The sequence below is a fragment of the Notolepis coatsorum genome (genome assembly GCF_963971535.1).
Source record: "Notolepis coatsorum genome assembly, chromosome: 16".
Lineage (NCBI taxonomy): Eukaryota > Metazoa > Chordata > Actinopteri > Aulopiformes > Paralepididae > Notolepis > Notolepis coatsorum.
In genome coordinates this window covers 61,271,976-61,293,746 of record NC_140180.1, presented here as the reverse complement: position 1 = coordinate 61,293,746, position 21,771 = coordinate 61,271,976, and the positions used below count along the sequence as shown (strand labels likewise).

The 21,771-nt window shown below is 42.0% G+C and overlaps 1 protein-coding gene across 1 annotated transcript in view; it reads right to left on the bottom strand.

The window, feature by feature from the left end:
* The window catches only part of atp11c (ATPase phospholipid transporting 11C (ATP11C blood group)), a gene marked incomplete at its 3' end in the record, with an annotated part of 134,149 nt that overhangs the window by 42,318 nt on the left and 70,060 nt on the right, over nt 1–21,771 (bottom strand). The window contains exons 2-3 of the mRNA XM_084331815.1: nt 21,381–21,500; nt 14,306–14,395 (exon numbers count right to left, since the gene is read on the bottom strand). Of these exons, the coding sequence (XP_084187941.1) occupies nt 14,306–14,395; nt 21,381–21,500 (210 nt within the window). The remainder of the gene's footprint in view (nt 1–14,305; nt 14,396–21,380; nt 21,501–21,771) is intronic.

Here is a 21,771-nt window from a genome sequence, read left to right as displayed (position 1 = left end):
AACAGATTTTCCGTGGGATTTTTATCAACTTTGGACTGTATGACTATAAGATGCAAATGCAAATACATCAGAATCGTCATCATTTAGAAATGAGATCGCATAGATGTATGAATCGAGATCGCGATTCTTTTACGATTAATCGTGCAGCCTTAATAGCCAGTCACACACACCTGACCTGATCACTATGTAGAGTGACTACTGCATACAGACAGACTGTCTCAGTGTGATGGACTGGTTGTTTATATAACCTCTGATTTATCGCATGCAACTAAGGCCTATCACGCATTAGAATGGTTGTTTATATAAAGAAACTGGAAAAAACTGCTGCTCTGCTCGGGCTCAAAATAAACTCATCCAAAACCAAAGTAATGCGTATCAACAGCAAGAACAACACACCCATAACCATGGAACAAAACCATTAGAGGATGTAAACAGCTTCACTTACCTTGGAACTAGGGGTGCACGATATTGATTTTTTTGACCCCGATACCGATAACTTTCTGCTCCTCAAGGCCGATACCGATACCCGATATTTATTGTATTATAATTTTTTTTAAATGTATATTCCTGTAGTTTTGACCTAACCAGATTTATCATGACATGAGCGTTACTACTATGAACAAAACAAAGCCAAGACAACAGTTTTGACTGATAAAGTGACCATATTTATTTTTCCAAATGAATATAATTTGAATCCGAAAATTCACAATCCGTCAATAACTTATAATACATCCAACCTAACAAGTCAGCTGCAACATCACCACCGCTACGATGGTGTGTTAAAAGCCTACGACGACGCGCGAGCAGCTAAAGCTGCTGTGAATCCGCGGCGCTTGTACCTATTGACGAGGCGTTTGCTAAATTAAAGAAGTTTGACAGAAATGACCCAAGGGCTCAAGCCACTAGCTTTTAAGCAGTGCTTGGGTGGTGCAAATTAACCTGGCTACTACGGAGCAATAAGTGACTGCGTATTCAACCAAGGGTTGCATCACAGTCATGAAAGGGGCTAGATTTGCAGCAGCTTTAGCTGCTCGCGCGTCGTAGGCTTTTAACACACCATCGTAGCGGTGGTGATGTTGCAGGTGACTTGTTAGGTTGGATGTATTATAAGTTGTTGCCCTTTTCCCTCCTCGTGGAACTTCTGCATTGCATTTGTTACAAATAGCAAGCAAACTTTTTTCCTCTGAAACTATTCCCACACTACTGACGCCATCTTTGTTTACATCTGCGCTGCTTCTGAAACTTACGTGGCTACGTCACAGCCAAGAAAGGGAGCGCTGGATTTGTGTAAAACGCCCTCTTCCTAAACCACACGCTATCAGTCGTACCACAGTACTGGCAAAACGGGAGGAGCCTACAGTAAAAACAAACGCCCTTCATCCCAATTCACCCATACTGCATTTTTTTTAACCAAAAAATATATTATATTATCAAAGCTATCAATAACAATCGGGTTTATCGGGATGACGTCATAATTGCTGATGTCGGCCCGATAATTATCGTGCATCCCTACTTGGAACCATCATTTCTGTGGAAGGGGGTACGGAAGACGATGTCCAAGCCAGGATTGGAAAGGCAAGGACATCATTCAACATGCTAAACATTATCTGGAAAGCAAAAAACCTGTCACTCAAGACCAAGCTACAGATCTTCAACTCAAATGTAAAGACCACTCAGAATCCTGGAAAACCACCATGACTATACTCAATAAGCTACAGACCTTCACCAACCGGTGTCTCAGACGCCTCCTGGTAATATACTGGTCCAACACCATCTCTAAGGCCAACCTATGGGAACTCACCAAACGGGACACAATCGAAATTCAAATCCGGAGGAGGAAGTGGATAGGTCACACACTCAGAAGAAAGAAATCAATCACAAAGCGGGCGCTGACATGGAACCCACAGGGCATGAGGAAAAGAGGCAGACCAAAAACCACCTGGAGAAGAACCACAGAACAGGAGATGAAGAAAGAAGGGCTGTCCTGGCAAGATCTGGAGCGGAGGGCACAAGATCGAAGAGGATGGAGGAGCTTCGTCGACGGCCTATATTCCTTTGGGAATTTAAAGGCCTAAGTAAGTAAGTAAGTTATATAACCTCTGACTTATCACATTCAACTAAGGCCCATCACGCATTCGAAGACAAAGGACACCAACATAGTGTAGTGCAGTATCCGATGTTAAAAATATGTATCAGTGATCCTAAGAGAATCTTTACACCACCTCACAACAAGATCCTGCATTTGATCTTAGAATACCTTCATACTAGTTTGATAATAGGCATCCTTTATTTGACAGGGATAAAGGTTTAGTTATGATTTCCCACCCAGCACTGTTACACCACCCTCCTTCATCTGACCTACAGGTTTAAAGGTTTAAAATATTCCTCCTAATATTATTACTCTATTCTGTGCATGTTTTAGCCTCTGTGCCTCTCACACATGTCTACTCTATCATATCTACATCCACACCCACTAAGCATAAAATCCTCACACACATACCCTACACACAGGATAGCCTTAGGAACCTCGCTTTCTCTGCACCAAAACTCAAAGCCCAAAACGCACAGGGTGGGAGGGAGCTGTGTGCAGTGGATCTAAATGTGCTAGTGATATGTGTCTCCCACATTATGCAGAGCAGGGCACAGCAGTGCACAGCACAGCAGACTAGAGCAGAGTAGATTAGAGCAGAGGTATAGTAAAGTAGAGCAGAGCACAGAATAGCAGAACAGAGCAGTGTAGATCAGTGTAGAGCAGAGCACAGAAGAGCAGAACAGAGAAGTGTAGAGCACAACAAAGCAGTGTAGAGCAAACATAACAGCAGTGTAGAGCAGAACAAAGCAGTGTAGAGCAGAACATAACAGCAGTGTAGAGCAGAACAAAGCAGTGTAGAGCAGAACATAACAGCAGTGTAGAGCAGAACAAAGCAGTGTAGAGCAGAACATAACAGCAGTGTAGAGCAGAACAAAGCAGTGTAGAGCAGAACATAACAGCAGTGTAGAGCAGAACAAAGCAGTGTAGAGTAGAACATAACAGCAGTGTAGAGCAGAACAAAGCAGTGTAGAGCAGAACATAACAGCAGTGTAGAGCAGAACATAACAGCAGTGTAGAGCAGAGCATAACAGCATTGTAGAGCAGAACATAACAGCAGTGTAGAGCAGAACATAACAGCAGTGTAGAGCAGAACAAAGCAGTGTAGAGTAGAACATAACAGCAGTGTAGAGCAGAACAAAGCAGTGTAGAGTAGAACATAACAGCAGTGTAGAGCAGAACATAACAGCAGTGTAGAGCAGAACATAACAGCAGTGTAGAGTAGAACATAACAGAGCAGAACAGAGCAGTGTAGAGTAGAACATAACAGAGCAGAACAAAGCAGTGTAGAGCAGAACATAACAGCAGTGTAGAGCAGAACAAAGCAGTGTAGAGTAGAACATAACAGCAGTGTAGAGCAGAACATAACAGCAGTGTAGAGCAGAACGAAACAGTGTAGAGCAGAACATAACAGCAGTGTAGAGAAGAACATAACAGCAGTGTAGAGCAGAACAAAGCAGTGTAGAGCAGAACATAACAGAGCAGAACAAAGCAGTGTAGAGCAGAACATAACAGAGCAGAACAGTGTAGAGCAGAACATAACAGAGCAGAACAGAGTAGAGCAGAACATAACAGAGCAGAACAGAGCAGTGTAGAGCACAACAGTGTAGAACAGAACAGTGTAGAGCACAACAGAACAGAGTAGAACAGAACAGTGTAGAACAGAACAGAACAGAGCAGAACAGTGTAGAGCAGAACAGAGTAGAGCAGAACAGAGTAGAGCAGAACAGAGTAGAGCAGAACAGAGTAGAGCAGAACAGAGTAGAACAGAACAGAACAGAGCAGAACAGAGTAGAACAGAACAGAGTAGAACAGAACAGAACAGAGCAGAACAGTGTAGAGCAGAACAGTGTAGAGCAGAACAGTGTAGAGCAGAACAGTGTAGAACAGAACAGTGTAGAGCAGAACAGAGTAGAGCAGAACAGAGTAGAACAGAGTAGAACAGAACAGAGTAGAACAGAACAGAGTAGAACAGAACAGAACAGAGTAGAACAGAACAGTGTAGAACAGAACAGAACAGAGTAGAACAGAACAGTGTAGAGCAGAACAGAACAGAGTAGAACAGAACAGAGTAGAACAGAACAGTATAGAACAGAACAGAACAGAGTAGAACAGAACAGAGTAGAACAGAACAGTGTAGAACAGAACAGAGTAGAACAGAACAGTGTAGAACAGAGCAGAACAGAGCAGAACAGAACAGAGTAGAACAGAGCAGAACAGAACAGAGTAGAACAGAACAGAACAGAGCAGAACAGAACAGAACAGTGTAGAACAGAACAGAGTAGAACAGAACAGAACAGTGTAGAACAGAACAGTGTAGAGCAGAACAGAACAGAGCAGAACAGAGTAGAACAGAACAGAACAGTGTAGAACAGAACAGAACAGAGTAGAGCAGAACAGAGTAGAACAGAACAGAACAGTGTAGAACAGAACAGTGTAGAGAAGAACAGTGTAGAACAGAACAGTGTAGAACAGAACAGAACAGTGTAGAACAGAGTAGAACAGAACAGTGTAGAGAAGAACAGTGTAGAACAGAACAGTGTAGAACAGAACAGTGTAGAACAGAACAGTGTAGAGCAGAACAGTGTAGAGCAGAACAGAGTAGAACAGAACAGAGTAGAACAGAACAGAGTAGAACAGAACAGAGTAGAGCAGAACAGTGTAGAACAGAACAGTGTAGAGCAGAACAGTGTAGAGCAGAACAGAGTAGAACAGAACAGAGTGGAACAGAACAGAGTAGAACAGAACAGTGTAGAGCAGAACAGTGTAGAACAGAACAGTGTAGAGCAGAACAGAGTAGAGCAGAACAGTGTAGAGCAGAACAGTGTAGAACAGAACAGTGTAGAGCAGAACAGTGTAGAACAGAACAGTGTAGAACAGAGTAGAACAGAACAGTGTAGAGCAGAACAGTGTAGAGCAGAACAGAGTAGAGCAGAACAGAGTAGAACAGAACAGTGTAGAGCAGAACAGTGTAGAACAGAACAGTGTAGAACAGAGTAGAACAGAACAGTGTAGAGCAGAACAGTGTAGAACAGAACAGTGTAGAACAGAGTAGAACAGAACAGTGTAGAGCAGAGCAGTGTAGAGCAGAACAGTGTAGAACAGAACAGAGTAGAACAGAACAGAACAGAACAGAGTAGAACAGAACAGAGTAGAGCAGAACAGAGTAGAACAGAACAGAGTAAAACAGAACAGAGTAGAACAGAACAGTGTAGAGCAGAACAGTGTAGAACAGAACAGTATAGAACAGAACAGTGTAGAACAGAGTAGAACAGAACAGAGTAGAACAGAGCAGTGTAGAGCAGAACAGTGTAGAACAGAACAGTGTAGAACAGAACAGAGTAGAACAGAACAGTGTAGAACAGAGTAGAACAGAACAGTGTAGAGCAGAGGCAGCAGTGTAGAGCAGAACAGTGTAGAACAGAACAGAGTAGAACAGAACAGAACAGAGTAGAACAGAACAGAGTAGAGCAGAACAGAGTAGAACAGAACAGAGTAGAACAGAACAGTGTAGAGCAGAACAGTGTAGAACAGAACAGTATAGAACAGAACAGTGTAGAACAGAGTAGAACAGAACAGAGTAGAACAGAACAGAGTAGAACAGAACAGTGTAGAGCAGAACAGTGTAGAACAGAACAGTATAGAACAGAACAGAGCAGAACAGAGTAGAACAGAACAGAGTAGAGCAGAACAGAGTAGAACAGAACAGAACAGTGTAGAACAGAACAGTATAGAACAGAACAGAGCAGAACAGAGTAGAACAGAACAGTGTAGAACAGTGCAGAACAGAGCAGTGTAGAGCAGTGTAGAGCAGAACAGAGCAGAACAGAGCAGAACAGTGCAGAGCAGAGCAGTGTAGAGCAGAGCAGTGCAGAACAGAGCAGTGTAGAGCAGAACAGAGCAGAACAGTGCAGAGCAGAGCAGTGTAGAGCAGAGCAGTGTAGAACAGAGCAGTGTAGAACAGAACAGAGCAGGTCAGAACAGAACAGAGCCCTACATCCAAACAGGGAAGTATGTCAGAGTGAGCGACAGACGGTGGGTCCCTAAGGTCCTGGGGCAGCGCTGGGACCTTCTCATCCTCTTCTTCTCATCTCCCTCTCCGTGTCAGCACGTCAGCCGCCCCCTTCTGCATGCGCATGCACACACACACACACACACACACACACACACACACACACACACCCCTGCTCCGCTCCCATTTGATCGGAACCCAGCAAAGGCATGCAGAGCTATTTATAGACAGAGTGGTGCTTTTTTTTATCGGCCAGTGTCTATTTGTGGCGCTCAGAAGTACAGAGGGCTTCCTGGCTGCTTACGTCAGCAGCACAGTGCAGCGCTGCAGAGAGACGGAGAGAGCGAGAGAGAGACAGAGACAGAGGAGAGAGAGAGACAGAGACAGAGACAGAGACAGAGACAGAGACAGAGACAGAGACAGAGAGAGAGAGAGAGAGAGAGAGAGAGAGAGAGAGAGAGAGAGAGAGAGAGAGAGATGGGAAATGAGGAGAGAGAGACGGGAAAGGGGGAGAGGGAACGGAGAGAAAGCGTGAAGGAGAGAGGAGGAAGGGGAGAGTTGGGGAGAGTGAGAGAGGAGGAAGAGAGAAAGAGAGACCAGGTGAGAAAGGTAGAGACAAGGAGATGGCAGGAGAGAGAGAGGCCGACACAAAGAGATGATAGGAGAGAGAGAGAAAGACAAAAATATGGCGAGGGAGGGGGGGGGGGGGGGGGGAAGAGAGAGAGAGAGAGAGAGAGATGGCAGGTGAGAGAGAGAGAGAGTCGGGGATGTGTGTGGTTTGGGTTCTGGTGAAATATTTGCATGCAGCCTCTCAGGGAAGCAAAAGGGTTTATTTCCGTCTGTGTGATAGGAGTGCAGTCCCCTGTGCAATGAGTATATTTGTGTGTGGGGGGGTGTCTCTCTCCATGTGATATAGTAGTGGGCTGTGAGGGGAAAGCTAGGTGGTTATGATAATCCATTCTCCAGAGACGATGGATTAGTGGCAGGATGCCAGCCACATGGCACCCTGGGTAAACACCGTCAGCAGACCCAGGACTCACAAGCTATACACACACACACATACACACTCAAAGACATACAAACACATACATACACTTGCGCTAGGCAATTAATCACATTTTATTTTCAATTACGATTTTGGCTTCAAACGATTATGAAAAAAAGATAATGGACTTTTAGCCAAGTCATGTTTTTAAGCCAGATCAAGCATTTGAGCCAGGTCCTTGTTTTGAGTCAGGTCATGTTTTAGTTTTTCAGTTTAATTATATTTAAAGTTCAAGGAAAACCACTGTTAAAAATAAACGTTTTTTATTATTATTATAATTTTTTTAATACATTTTTTATTTATCTATTTATTTTTAAGTTCAATAAATGCACGTTTCCAAAGTCAATGAGTAATCGTGTTAAATAGTAGTCAATAATATCTCAATAAAGTATCTCAAAATAATAGTGGCCGACCGATATGGGTTTTTCAATGGCCGATGCGGATGCCTATATTTAGAGAGCAGGGCGGCCGATAGCCGATACATAATGCAGATGTGTTTTTTTTTATTTATTAAATACATTTGAATGATTTTTTATAAATTATAATGCTGTAGATTTCAGAATGTGGCTAGTATATAAGGGAGAGTGGGGTGCATTATGTCAGAAGCTACATCATTCAACACATACTGTATACACACACAAGTACAACCACATGCACAGGCTCAAAATGTGCAATCTTTTATTTTCAAAGTGAGAGTTCATATTTTACTTGTGCAGTCAGTCATGTAATATAGTTTATTGTAAAAATGGAATATATTTTCACATATTGCACTGGTTTATGGTGCTTATGTTTATGTTTCTACAATAGTTAGGCATGTCTAACTACAGCCTACAATAACATTGTGCCCCTATCTGACTGGAGTACTGGCAACTTTGCATAGTTACCCAGAGTCGAGGGAACAGAAGGCACAAACTGAAACAATTCATCCACCGTGATGACATCCTATTCAACTCATTACAGTGCCCAAGTGAAGCGTATTATAGCTGATTATTTCAAAAGGCTAAATAAGGAGAGGAAACAGAAGAGAAGGATGAGAGGGAGTCTGGCCTATGTATGTACTATGTAGACCAGCAGTCTAATTGTCATAGGTAGACAGCGTGAGATCAGTGAGAGAGAAGTGGAAAGTGAGAGCGTGTATAAAAAGAAGAAGAATTATAAAAAAATAAAGTAAAAACACAGAAGAAACTTGGATTCAGAGAACAAAGAAAGCAAAGATCCACAAGTTCCATTTGGAAGAATTGTTCAAACAGAACGTCCTCCAGTATCCAGTGGCATATGATTTGGCTGATCTGCGATCTGTATGATGCATGTTTGAAAAGAAGACACCTGTGCCGCAGAGCTGATTTTGGAGGAGTTACTCGTCACCTTTTCTTTCCACTCAAACTGCTGCACTGAACTGGCTCTTCAAACCCTCAAATATCACAGAATTGATTCACAGAATTGATATTCGACAGATTGAAACTCGTTGTTGGCGGGGAATGAGTTAAGAACAGTAGACTATTCGAAAATAATTTTAGTCAGTCATGCACATCCCTAGTACATAATAGGCAACTGCGTTTGAACATTTATAAGCAGCATGATGACATTCAGAAAAAATAATTACAAAGTCGGGACAGATGCTTTTCACCACTTTGTCGCTTAGATTAAAGTAATCACTCAACACTACAGAGGGGAATAACGAGAGGTTATCAAGTTCAACACTGCCTATATGGAAAGAGGAGCACCCTGTCACGATAATTCTAAAGAGTTCACCTGTAATGTCAGCCACTGCTTATAGCAGAAAATAAACGTAACATAAAAAGATAAATTAAAGAAAAATTAAGACAACTTGCCATCAGGATGATAGACCTACTGTGCAGCCAAAAAAAGAAAACATGTGGAGAAAAAAGTGTGGGAAAAAGACTGGAGAAAAACAAGTGCAACCAAAGCGTGTTGGTGCGCGTCCCAACTATTCCCAAACAAGTTTAGCTCAAAACCCCACCCCCATCTTTTTAATTAACTTATATGTCGTGACGCCTGGCCTCACAGTGTCAACTGCAGGTAGGTTTTTATGGTTTTACTGGTTTTACTGGTTGTCAAGCCCTGGCTGACCGCAGAGCTAACGTTAGTGTTGTTGACCCTGGCAGCTACATTATTCATAGACCTACGACAGTATGAAATAGGACATCAGTCATTCAAAATATGAAAACATTCCCACATATTTGATGAACAATGATATTTCAGTAGTCTAATAGGAAATTCATTCCTCACTTTCGTATTTGTGCCTGATTTACAAGGAACATATAAAAGTTTCATACTGCTAGCTTACAGGAGGCTGTCAGTGGACACTGTCTGTAGCACTGATGATTCATTAATTAATTAAATCTTTATTTCAACTCAAATTAATTCATTTCCAATGATATAAATATATGATAAATACAATAAAAATACAGTAAACAATACAATATAAGTGCAATCATAATAGTTTGTACAATCAATTAAAACAATTACAGATTGTGGTGGAATGGTTGGTGATTAAGGATTTAAACTGACCAAGGATACCAAAGTATTGAGTTTTAGAGTTTGTTGTATGATGGGAGCTAATGTTACGTTAGTGCCCATAATGTAAATCGGTTGACAAAAATTGCTGAGCTATTTTAACAAACATTCTGTCAAATTATTATTAGGGATGCACGATATTGATTTTTTGACACCGATACCGATAACTTTATGCTCCTCAAGCCGATACAGATACCGATAACCGATATTTATTGTATTATAATAATTTTTGTAACTGTATATATAATATATATATATTTTTTTTTTTATCGTTTTTTTTTTTTTTTTTTGTATTTATAAGCTCCGACGTCATCGGTACTGTCTATCTCTCCTGCCTCTGTCTCCTTCTGTGTACGCGGGGAGCGGGCTGCCTGCTCTCTCCTCTCTTCTCCTCCCACACACACACACACACTCACTCACTCACACACACACACACACACACTCACTCACACGGGTGCTGCGCTGGAGTACAGACAGCTCTGCTCTCATAATGGCGGACAGAACGAAATGTTCAAAAGTCTGGGTCTATTTTACTAAAGTCGATGCTGACAACGCTCGTTGCCACAAGTGCAACAAGACATTTGCCAGTAATGTATAAGCGCTGGTACTTGTCAATGTGGCTGGCGGGGAGATAACGTTAGCTCCGAGAAGAGTAATGGCTGACAATCCGGAGGTAAATAAACGAACGAGAGCTTCTGATTGGTGGTAAGAAGAAGAGGTGGGTGCAAGCCGTGGGAAGTAATTGGCAGATCGACTGTCTCCGAATGTAACGTGACTACGTCACAGCCAAGAAAGGGAGCGCTGGATTTGTGAAAAACTCCCTGTTCCTAAACCACACGCTATCAGTTTTACCACAGTACTGGCAAAACGGGAGGAGGCTATAATAAAAACAAGCGCCCTTCATCCAAATCCACCCACACCGGATTTCTTTTAACCAAAAAATGTATTATATGTTATCGGAGCTATCAATAACGTTATCGAGTTTATCGGGATGACGTCATAATTGCTGATATCGGCCCGATAATTATCGGCCCGATAATTATCGTGCATCCCTAATTATTATTCAATGATTTCCAACCGTAGAAGACTAGCAACAATAAAGCTGGCTAGCATAACGTTAGGTTCTAGCTAGCAGCTTGACACTGACAAACAGAGAGGTAGAAACCAGCGTGGATTGAATCTCAGCGTGATATCGGAGGCCACGGCAGGTCACGCTGTGGGGCGGATTTTAAGCTAAACTCGCTTGGGAATAGTTAGAAAGCTGTTGGTGCCACCAAATGGGAAAGTACCAGTACACACACACGCATTTACTAGTGGCCGATGTGTTTTTCAATGGCCGATGCCGATATTTAGACAGCAGGGCAACCGACAGCCAATATATAATGCACTATGGTTTTTTTCTTTTTTTCTTTTTTTTGTATCTGAACAAATACAACAATTTTATAATAATAACAAATGAGACGCAACATTTCTGAAGTTGAATGAACATTTATTTAACACTAATGTTATTGTCCGTCTGCTTCGTCTCTGCTTAAGTAGATCTGCACTCAGTCTCTGTCTGCAGTGCACTTATTTTAAATTGTTCACTCACACAGCCTGCTCATACAATCCACCAAGTGACTAACATTAGAGGTGACAACAATGTGATAGAGTGGAGATTCTGTCCTGCAAATCCACTACAATATCTCATTAAACACTGTGCCAAGTTAGCTTGGTGTATTGAAGCACAGACAAACACACATTGAAAAATGGTTCAGAAACCGGCCTATGCCAATTATCTCAAAATGTCAAATATCACTAATATTTACACACACACTATACATCAGGGGTCGGCAATTAGGTCTGGCCACGGGCCAAATTTTCCCCAAACCATTGACTGGCGGGCCAGCACCAAAAACAATGGCTAATTTAATATAATGATAGTGAAAAATGCAGCACCGCGGCGGGTGCATACACATAATAATAATAATAACTTTATTTGTATAGCACTTTTCATACAGAGGTTGCAGTTCGAAGTGCTTCACAACAGTAATGCTTGCTGCACTCGCAAATGGGGGACCCTGATGTAAACAAGACAAACGTCTTTCTCTGGTCTGCATCCCCTTAACAATTGTGTGTATTGAGCCGTACAGTACTGTACCCATTCTGCAATCTGTTAATAAAGTTTTCATTCATGAACAGCAGATCAGCTGTTGCAGATCACCGCAGCGAGTGATGAACAGCAGATCAGAATGCATGAAAACACGACTCACCATAACTGCCCTGGGCTTGTTTCAGTCCTCCAAAATCCCTGCTAATGTTTGAAACATGTCAAATATCCACTCGCCGCCCTCCAATTCCAGATTGGCGTTGAATGCAGCTACTTTATCTGCCAACTTGAACACAGTTGTCATCATTGCCTCGAGTCGTTTGCTATCTTGTCGCCACATATTATGCAGAGAGGACCTCAGCACGCAAGAATCACAGACCTGTTGCGATAAACCCGTATTTTAAGTATGACTCCTGTTTATTAAAAGGAGCTTTATGTGTCTTGTAGATCGTAGGCTCCTCTTCTGGCACCTCAGTTGGTATTTCCCTGTGGCAAAGAAGCTATCCAAAGACGTTTGTTTTGTTTTTTTTAACACATTTTTGCTAAAGTTAATCTCTCGCATCCCAAACGCGGAAGTGAAAGTGCGTTAGGGAAATATACACGCGGCCCGGTGGGACTATTCCATTGGTTCTCCCAGTAAACGTGACCATTTCTAGCATTTCAATTGGCTATAGTGACAGACATAGATATGATGAATAGATGGATACAGCTTCACAAAGACACACTGGCGTCACAAGTGAATATTTCCTGTGCGTAAAATAAATATCATATTCTCAAAATAAACTGACTGGCCAGAAATTATTGCTGGCGGGCCAATGTCGGCCCGCGGGCCGCCTATTGCCGACCCCTGCTATACATGATACTACACACCCACACAAATATGCACATTACTCCCAAGTGATAAACAAAACAAACAAACAAATACACACGCACAGTTCATAAACCCAGGTTTAGAGAGTGAAGAGTAAATACAGGTAGAGGCCAGGGAGTCAGGGACCGCAGACAAATGATCGGCATCGATCTGCTATTGACTTCAGGACGGCGGAACTACTTTGTGACAGGACCACACAGCTACTGCCAGGCTGAGGTGACTTCAGTACAGTGTAATACAGGATTTCTGGGAGCAGTGTGTCGTGTAGAGAGAGAGAGCGAGTGAGAGCGAGAGAGAAGATAGTGTAGGAGTACTATACTGGAGGATAAGCATGTCACTGTGATTTTTGCATCTCACCAAGGCGACACACACAACATTTCAACCAAATCATACAGGAATACAAATTGGCCCAATTGATGATACTGGGGATCACCAGTAGCATTATTACTATCATCAATGAGGGAATTCATAAATTAATTTGGCACCAGTATCTCGGGGGCCAATCATCAGTAGGCTAAATCTCTGAAATCCACATGAAGCGATCGGCAGTGATCAACTGCCTCATCATAGGCGGCCTCTTGCATATACAGGCCTACTCTGTTAGCTGTCCAGATGTGTGAACTTGTCATGAAGTAAATATACTAGACTCACTCTATACAAGCTCTATACAAGGCACTAGTGTTATGACTGTTTGAAGATAACTGGAATGTTTTATACATTTAGTCATTTATCCAAAGCGACTTACATGTTCTGTACAACAAGTCAGCAGGAAGGGTAACAAATATGGCAACTAAGTAACAGTGTTTGAACGTGGGTGGTACAGTCTTGAGTATAGTAAGCCTAATGCTGCATGCACATGGATTCAGGCAGACGGTAGACTGTATTGGCAGAGAATATCAGAAACGGTAACGTTACATGGCATTGCTGTCAACTCAAAAGGGAACATATTTTAACTTTTTACTGTCCTCCATGATAAATTTACAATCGGATGTTACGTGACTACAATACACATGAAGAAAATGTGTTATATCAGGACAATTAGAAGCTAATCATTTTGGTGCAACATCACCTAGATCAATAATATGATCACAGCTTGAAATCTTACTGAGAATTAGCAAAACAATTTACGGTATATAAGGCAGCCGACTAACAGAGAAATACCAGGAAATAATAGGGAAAGTTTGTTATGCTATATTATTGAACTAGCGTTAGCCTCTAGAGCAAAGTTGCCATTAGCTTGCTGGTAAACAACATCAACACCACTGCAACATGCCATCCAGCCTTTCCCTTGTCCCGCTTTTCTTTTCTCATTCCCATCCTAAAGGTGCCGTTACTGGCAAAGCGGCTGCCTGAATCCATGTGAATGGTTATAGGAAAGCACAGCAGCCATTTCACACCTGCTACAGTACAAACACACACACACCAAAACACACAAACAGTGCCTAATATCCAGTCGCAGTTTCACACCTGCGCCCAGCCAAATGCAAATATCACATTTGGACCCACTCCCACACACTTCAGACATGGGCCTCAACCACACAGTGCGTTCACACCTGGCACAATCGCACACTTCATAAAGCACCCATAAAACACCATTAGGAGCCATAAATATAATCTCATCTCTAACTCCATTCATTCATTCTCAGGTTGCCCCCTCTTACCTGCACCAGGAAGATTATAAGGAAGTAGAAATTGGCGATTCTTCTAAACTGTTCAAACAGGTTCTTTGGCAGAAAGTTCCACACCGTGTACTGGGAGGGAAAGAGGAGAAGAAAAAAACACAAACGGCAAAACAGAAGCAATTAATTGAAAGGGCAATAAAACACAAAAACAGATCTGTGCCCAGAGGTGCAGTGTAGCACTTGAGACCTCCGTATACACTGCATCTGTTGTAAATTCCCCATTATTTTGTTATGCTGGGTTTTATTATTTCCAGTCAGGCACTTTTTTGGCCAGCCCAGGGGTTCTAGTGTGGTCAGGGGTTGGCAACCTTTACTATCAAAAGAGCCATTCTGCCCCCTCCTGCACAAAATTAAATTCCTCTGGAGCCGCAAAACCTATTTACCCTAAAAATGAAGATAACAGTGTATAACGTTTTCTATATACTTATACTATATATAGAGAGGTATGGAATATATATATTTCTACCTATTATTTTTCATTCTGTCTCAAGTGTCAGAGAGGAGATGGGCAGAAATGACAGCTGGCACCAAATCCATTCTGAATAAGAGACAACGGACCCAGTACTTTGTTGGTGGTGTGAAAACTACAAACATTAAATATCTTTGAAACCATTTGTGTCAAATTGTATATTTTTGCAAATTGAAAGTGAACAAGAACACTTGGAAGTAACTAAATGAAAGTGTATCTCTCCGTTGCATAAAGGCTGGCTGGCAGTGCGCATAGAATAAGGCATATATTATTGAAATTAGTTTTCTCTAACAAACGCCTCTATTTCTATATTTAATATAGTTTCATATATCTACTCCAGTGCGCCGTCAGACGGATTCGGACGTCAGACGCGCTGCACGCACGTAACGGAGAGTGGGGCGCTTGTGGAGAGAGCTAGGTTGCAAGGTTGCCCTGACGACAGACAGCTGGACTGGCCTGACGATGAAAACCTATGTTACCGCCGAGCTGGTAAACCAGTACCTCTGTATACCCGCAACATCGGTACCATCTGAGAGTGTTTTTGGACTGATTGTGACCAGACTGCAGGCGCTCCAGTCCGATACCCCGGGACCATGTGAGTCAGTCTGTTACAGGCTATTTATGTTCTATGTAGGCCATCTTGTTGCAAAATAATAATAATAATAATAATAATAATAATAATAATAATAATAATAATAATAATAATAATAATAATAATAATAATAATAATAATAATAATAATAATAATCATAGCCTTATTTAACCCATTCTCTGCCACCACTTTGATCATCCTAAATCATCCTCTGCCAGCGCTATTTGTCTATGGAGATGTTCACCTTCTTTGCAGGGCTATAACTTTTTAAATTGTATTGCTAAATTGACATTACTATGGCCCATTCAATATCAATTATCTATCGTTCAGGATGTAGGAACGTTTTACTTTTTCATTCACACATTCATACTAAAATACCGTCTAGAGTATAAATATGTTTTTATCGTTTTCTGCAGTATTTCATAGAACGTGAGATATAGGCATAAATGCATATATTAGATTATCAAATGCAGTTTGATACCGATCAACGTTATATTAAAAATTTCAACTGTACATGGTCCTAAACGTCATGACTTATCTGCGGGTGAACGGATGGGGGGGGGGGGGGGGGGGGTCGTTTATAATTCAATGGCCGACGTTAAATGATTTATGTAGTATGAGTGATATATTGATCAGAGCAGTTTGTATCAAAAATGATAAAGAAAAACGCTGAAACTCACCCCAGTCTCCTCGTAGCATTTGGCGATGAGAGTGGAGCAAACAGATCCCAATTATGGGATGTTGATCGATGCGATCCATTTCCGGTTTGTATATTACTAATACACGTCCAAATCATGTTGATTATTGAGTTATGGCAAAGATCCATATCGACGGTGTCTGTATTGAGCCCCGGGACGATAAGCGAGTGGCCGGACGAAAATAGGGGACGGACCAAGCTACAATGGGCACTTCCGGTTTGGCAACTCGCTGATCGGCCACCAGGTGGCGGTATTGAAGCGTTGCAGAGTTGTGATGGCTCAGACAGCATCAGCCAAGACTCCGTGGGTGAAATATGAATACCATGACGAAAATATGAAATATTGATCTCAAACACGCCGTACGGCGTGATTGGCAGACAACACATGGCGGAGAAACCCGCCTTAACACGTGATTGGCGGAGAATGGGTTAAAATACTCTTGTTGCTTGGTTAGTACAGTTTGTTGTTTTCAGCGTTTTATGTGCGTATCTGTTATTTAGTTAGGCCTAGTTTAGTTAGGACATTTCCGTTGACATAAGTAGATTTTTCGTTTTTGTTTATTTATTAAGTTAATATAAAACAGTTTTTAGAAAATGTTTGAGTTTGTTAAATACATGCTTTTGATTTTTTTTTGTGGCAAGTGACGTTTTTTTGTTGCTTGCCAATTTCTCACCACATATCAAGCATACAGGTAAGCCTGCATCGTTAGTAGTGAAAGCAAATTAATCTGTCCACGCTGAATTAAACCCTCTATTTTTAATAATTTTTTTATTATAATTATTTATTAATTTTTGTATCCCTGGTTAGCTTATTGGGGGGTTGGAAACTCAATATTAGCCACCTGCAGACGGCAGGGAGAGGCGCGGGTGTGACGTATATTTTAGTTAATGAAATATTACACTTTTTTATTTCAGTTCATAGTATCACCTCGATCTCCAAAAGAGGTGTTCCTTTTTAAATGAAAATAGAAATAAATGAAAATAGGCGTTATTTATTTCCATATTAGCATTTATTTTATTTTTTAAACCTACAGGGAGCCACTGCAGAGTGGCTGAAAAGCTGCATGTGGCTCCAGAGCCACGGGCTGCTGACCCCTGTGTTAGATGCATGTGGTGTATGTTCCAATGCTTTCACACAGTGTCTTATGAAGAATGTAAGTTATCAATAGCCTATAAAATGTAGTGCCTGTGGTTTTATGTTAGATACATGTCATATGTAGCCTGCATTATGTTTGGTTAATATGTTGTGACTCATATATATGACTATAACTTGGTTGTTGCTACCTTGTGTTATATTTGATTCATGCTGCTAATTGAGCTAATGCTAGCCAGCTAGTTATGCTATTATAGCATATTTTCAGTTGTGTGTATTCTAAATACTAGCATGTTGTGATTAGTAAGTATATTTACCTTTGCTAATTCTTTGTATATTTTCTTGTTCTGTTTTTCAGAAACCATTCTCAATACTTTTCATTCTCAATCATTTTCATTTATTTATAACTTTTATAAGGGTGGAAAATCACCTGTACTGATGCCAGCCTTAATTTGTTTATAAATACCAAGAACTATTCTCTGTGTCTGTGTCCACTCTCTGACCAGAGTTGCCGTTCTGGATAAAGTGGTTCCAGCACAACATATTACAAACATTATATTTCCAATAGCGAAGTGGCCACTTCCAGGAGATTGACATAAATTATTTTCTTTATAAAAACAAGATTTGGTCTTAAAAATTTGCATTTTTCCAAAAACGTGTCTTGAAAAAGAGGGGTCGTCTTATAATCAGGGTCATATTATAGTCAGACCAATACGTTATATACCAATCTGATTAAATTCTCCACATCCTTTTTAAGCATGTTTGTTTATAAACCTAAACCTTACTTTAACCCTAACCTCACTGGAGACGTCAGCCTAACCCTAACCTAAGTACAGCAAACATTTGGTGATTGATATCCTCCTAATCTGTTTCAATTAATCACTCCCCACGCCACGGACATGTGCAATTTAAATGACCCTGTGGCACATTTCTCCTCACATTTACCAACTGCAATGTCAAAAAATGCACTGAAATTGCTCCTAATTGCACTTTCACAATATAGTGACAGGAGGGTGATTTATATTGTCTTTGAACCCTTTGGGACAAATTAACACTCAGACTACACATTAATTAATAAATGTATTCATTCAATCTTTATTTAGTCTGGAAAAGATAATTTTGAGTAAACTCAGTTCCAATGATGTTGAGAAAATACAGCACACAATAAATAGAAATGGTTGGTTATTAAAGATTTGAATTGTACAAAAGATACTACGGTATTGAGGTCTAATGTACATTGCAAGATGTTCCACAAAAAGCCGATTTGGGGGTTTGAAGTAAGACAATTAGCCAAGCATTGGAGCAAGAATGATAAAGTCCAGAGGACTAGTCCAATAATGAAGTGATGTAAAGCGGAAGATCTCCAACAATGTCTTTATATAGAAACGGATGCCAGTGCAATTAACTTCTCTCTGCCAGAGGACCACCCAACCATAATGTACAGGATACAATGATGAGTACTATAACTAGGGCTGTACCGAATGTAATTTTTTTTACATTAGAAACTTCTATTGAAGTATTTGAACGAAGCTTCGAATGTCTGTCGTCATATTTTATGACATAATCATAAAAAAATATATATATATATTTGTTTTATATGCTCAAACGGCATTGCTTGTTGTAGTTAACAAAGAGGCAGAGTTGATTTAGCAGAAAAAAAAGAAAAAAAAATAGAATTTATATATATATATTTCTTTAATATATTCTAATTTTATTTTCCCATTCGAATCCCATGCCCATCGAACGAAGCTTCGAAGTATTTAAGACAGCCCTAATGATCTCTCCGTGACCCAGGGAGCCAGCTCCTCTCCCTCTCTGATCTCTCCGTGACCCAGGGAGCCAGCCCTCGGGGGCCCGCAGGTATTCCATTGATTCGGATTAGCGACTTATCTCCTTAATTCGACTAGGCCTGAATGGAGAGCCGATTACCTTATCAAGTTGCCAGCAGATCAGTTTCTTTTTCTTGCTTTATTCTTTTAGGTTTCTTATGTAAGTGGCCATGACTGCTGATACTTCAGAAGCTGAGATGACACATTTATCTGTCAGATCCCCAGGAGACGGCTGAACAATGCCGCCCTGGCGGTAATTTATACCTCAGAACGCCGCACCAGGGAGACAGCTGAACAATACCGCCCTGGTGCTAATTTACACCACACAACACACACACTCACAACCTGAAATACACACTCACTCACTTTCTAACACACACACACACATACTATAAGGCAGGGTTTCTGAGGGGGAATGTCTTTGCATGGAAATAGTGTTGAAATGCAGCGATAGCAGAATGGCCCATCTAATTTTGCCAAAGAGAAAAGAGAGTGAGTGAGAGTAATGAAAGAGGGGGGTGGTAGTGAGAGAGAGAAAGACGGTGTGTATGCACGTGCGTTGGTGCAGTGAGGAGAGGGGGAGAGTGGAGGAGGAGAGGAAGAGTGGTAGTTGTTGTAGAGAGAGAGAAAGCAGGCGAATGATGGAAGGCAGAAGTATGGAGGAACATAAACAGTACAGCCGAGGTAATTAAAGACTGTTTAGCCTGATATGCTGGAGGAAGCTAATTGATTGAGCTGACCACCCCGGGACACTCTCTGCACCACTAGAAATCCCACCCTGCCTGGCCGGCCTATTCTCTCTCTCCCCACCCATCACCTCCACCTCTCATACCAACTATAATCCCACCCTGCCTGGCCTCACCTGCCTCCTCTCTACCCACCCATCACCTCCACCTCTCATACCAACTATAATCCCACCCTGCCTCTTCTCTCTCTCCCGACCCATCACCTCCACCTCTCATACCAACTATAATCCCACCCTGCCTCTTCTCCCTCTCCCGACCCGTCCCCATCACCTCCAACTCTCATACCAACTATAATCCCACCCTGCCTGGCCTCACCTGCCTCCTCTCTCCCCACCAATCACCTCCACCTCTCATACCAACTATAATCCCACCCTGCCTGGCCTCACCTGCCTCCTCTCTCCCCACCAATCACCTCCAATACCAACTATAATCCCACCCTGCCTGGCCGCGTGTATGCTTTCCGCAACGCAGTTATGTTTCCGCGTTCCCGTTTTGCGCTCCGATTTGCCGAGCGCGCGCATGAGCCGCGGTAAGCATCTCAGCCAGGCAGGATTACTAAACTCCAGTTAACCTAATGGAAGTATTGATTTTCGCCGTAACGAATCATTAAAAAAAGATACCGTTAACTGGAATATGTTGTTTCTTTACACATATGTTGGATTATGTAATTGGTTCGTCATGACAAACCAATAAAAAAATCGCGAATTACATGCATCATTGTTTACAATGAACAGTGGGGCTAATCGAAAGGACTGGACACGGACAAGTTAAACTAACCTAAAGTTAGTTGTTCACCAACAGACACCAACAAACACAGAACCGGACTGTTATATTAAATTAATTGATTGCCGTTTAACTTGTTTAACATATGTGTAAAGAAACAACATATTCCAGTTAACGGAATATTTTTTTAATGATTCTTTACGGCGAAATCAATACTTCCATTAGGTTAACTGGAGTTTAGTATTCCTGCCTGGCTGAGAGGCTTACCGCGGCTCATGTGCATGCGCGCGGTCGGCCAATCAGAGGGCAAAACGGGAACGCGGAAACACAACTGCGTTGCGGAAAGCATACACGCTGCCTGGCCTGCCTCCTCTCTCCCCACCCATCATCTCCAGCTCTCATACCAACTATAATCCCACCCTGCCTGGCCTGCCTCCTCTCCCTCCCCCCCCCCCCCCCCCCCTGTCCCCTCCACCTCTTATATCCATAATCCAGCCTCCGGCCCCCATGTCCCTCTCCAGATGTAAGGCGGGGTCCCCATCAGAGCCAAGGCAGGGGCCCCATCAGAGCCAAGGCTGGGGTGGAATCACCCACCCTACTGGTACATTAACAGCAGCAGCCATGTATTTCCACTCCTGACAGACAAATAATGGCCTTCCATCAGGAGGGAATAGGAGCGCACAGAGAGGAAGTGGGGAGAGAGGGATGGGGAGAGAGATGGGGGGGGGGGATCGACTCGGAGTGCAATTTGAATTCAAAGACCTAGATGAGGTGGCATAGTGTGAGAGTGGGAGAGGACAAGACAAGTGGGAATTATACTTGAGGAGCAGTTGAGAATGAGACACACAGTCGTGTGACAAACATGTTAGCGTTTGCAAGTGTGTGTACTGTGTTGTTCTTCTTACCTTGGCCGACACAATCCTGTTGTCACAGACCTTGGGGGGGATGAAAGCCTCGGTGGCTGGGCACGGGCGGTGGCCAATATAGATAGTCCTGCTGTCTACCCGCCTCTCATCACCACCCAGCTAGAGAGAGAGAGTGAGTGAGTGAGTGAGTGAGTGAGAGAGAGAGAAATGGAAGAGGGAGATGGGGTGAGGGAGGAAAGAGAGAGAAAGAGTATGTAATTAGATGGAACCACTTTTCAACATGGGAGCAGAGGTTAGAAGTGTAGGCCTGTAGCAGCTTGGAAGTAGCCCAATCTCATGAACCAGCAGAAAATAAAGAATGCGGCGGGCAAAATCTGCATCATGTGCAAAAAAGAAAAGAAGAAAAAACGAAGCATAAGAGAAAGCTAAA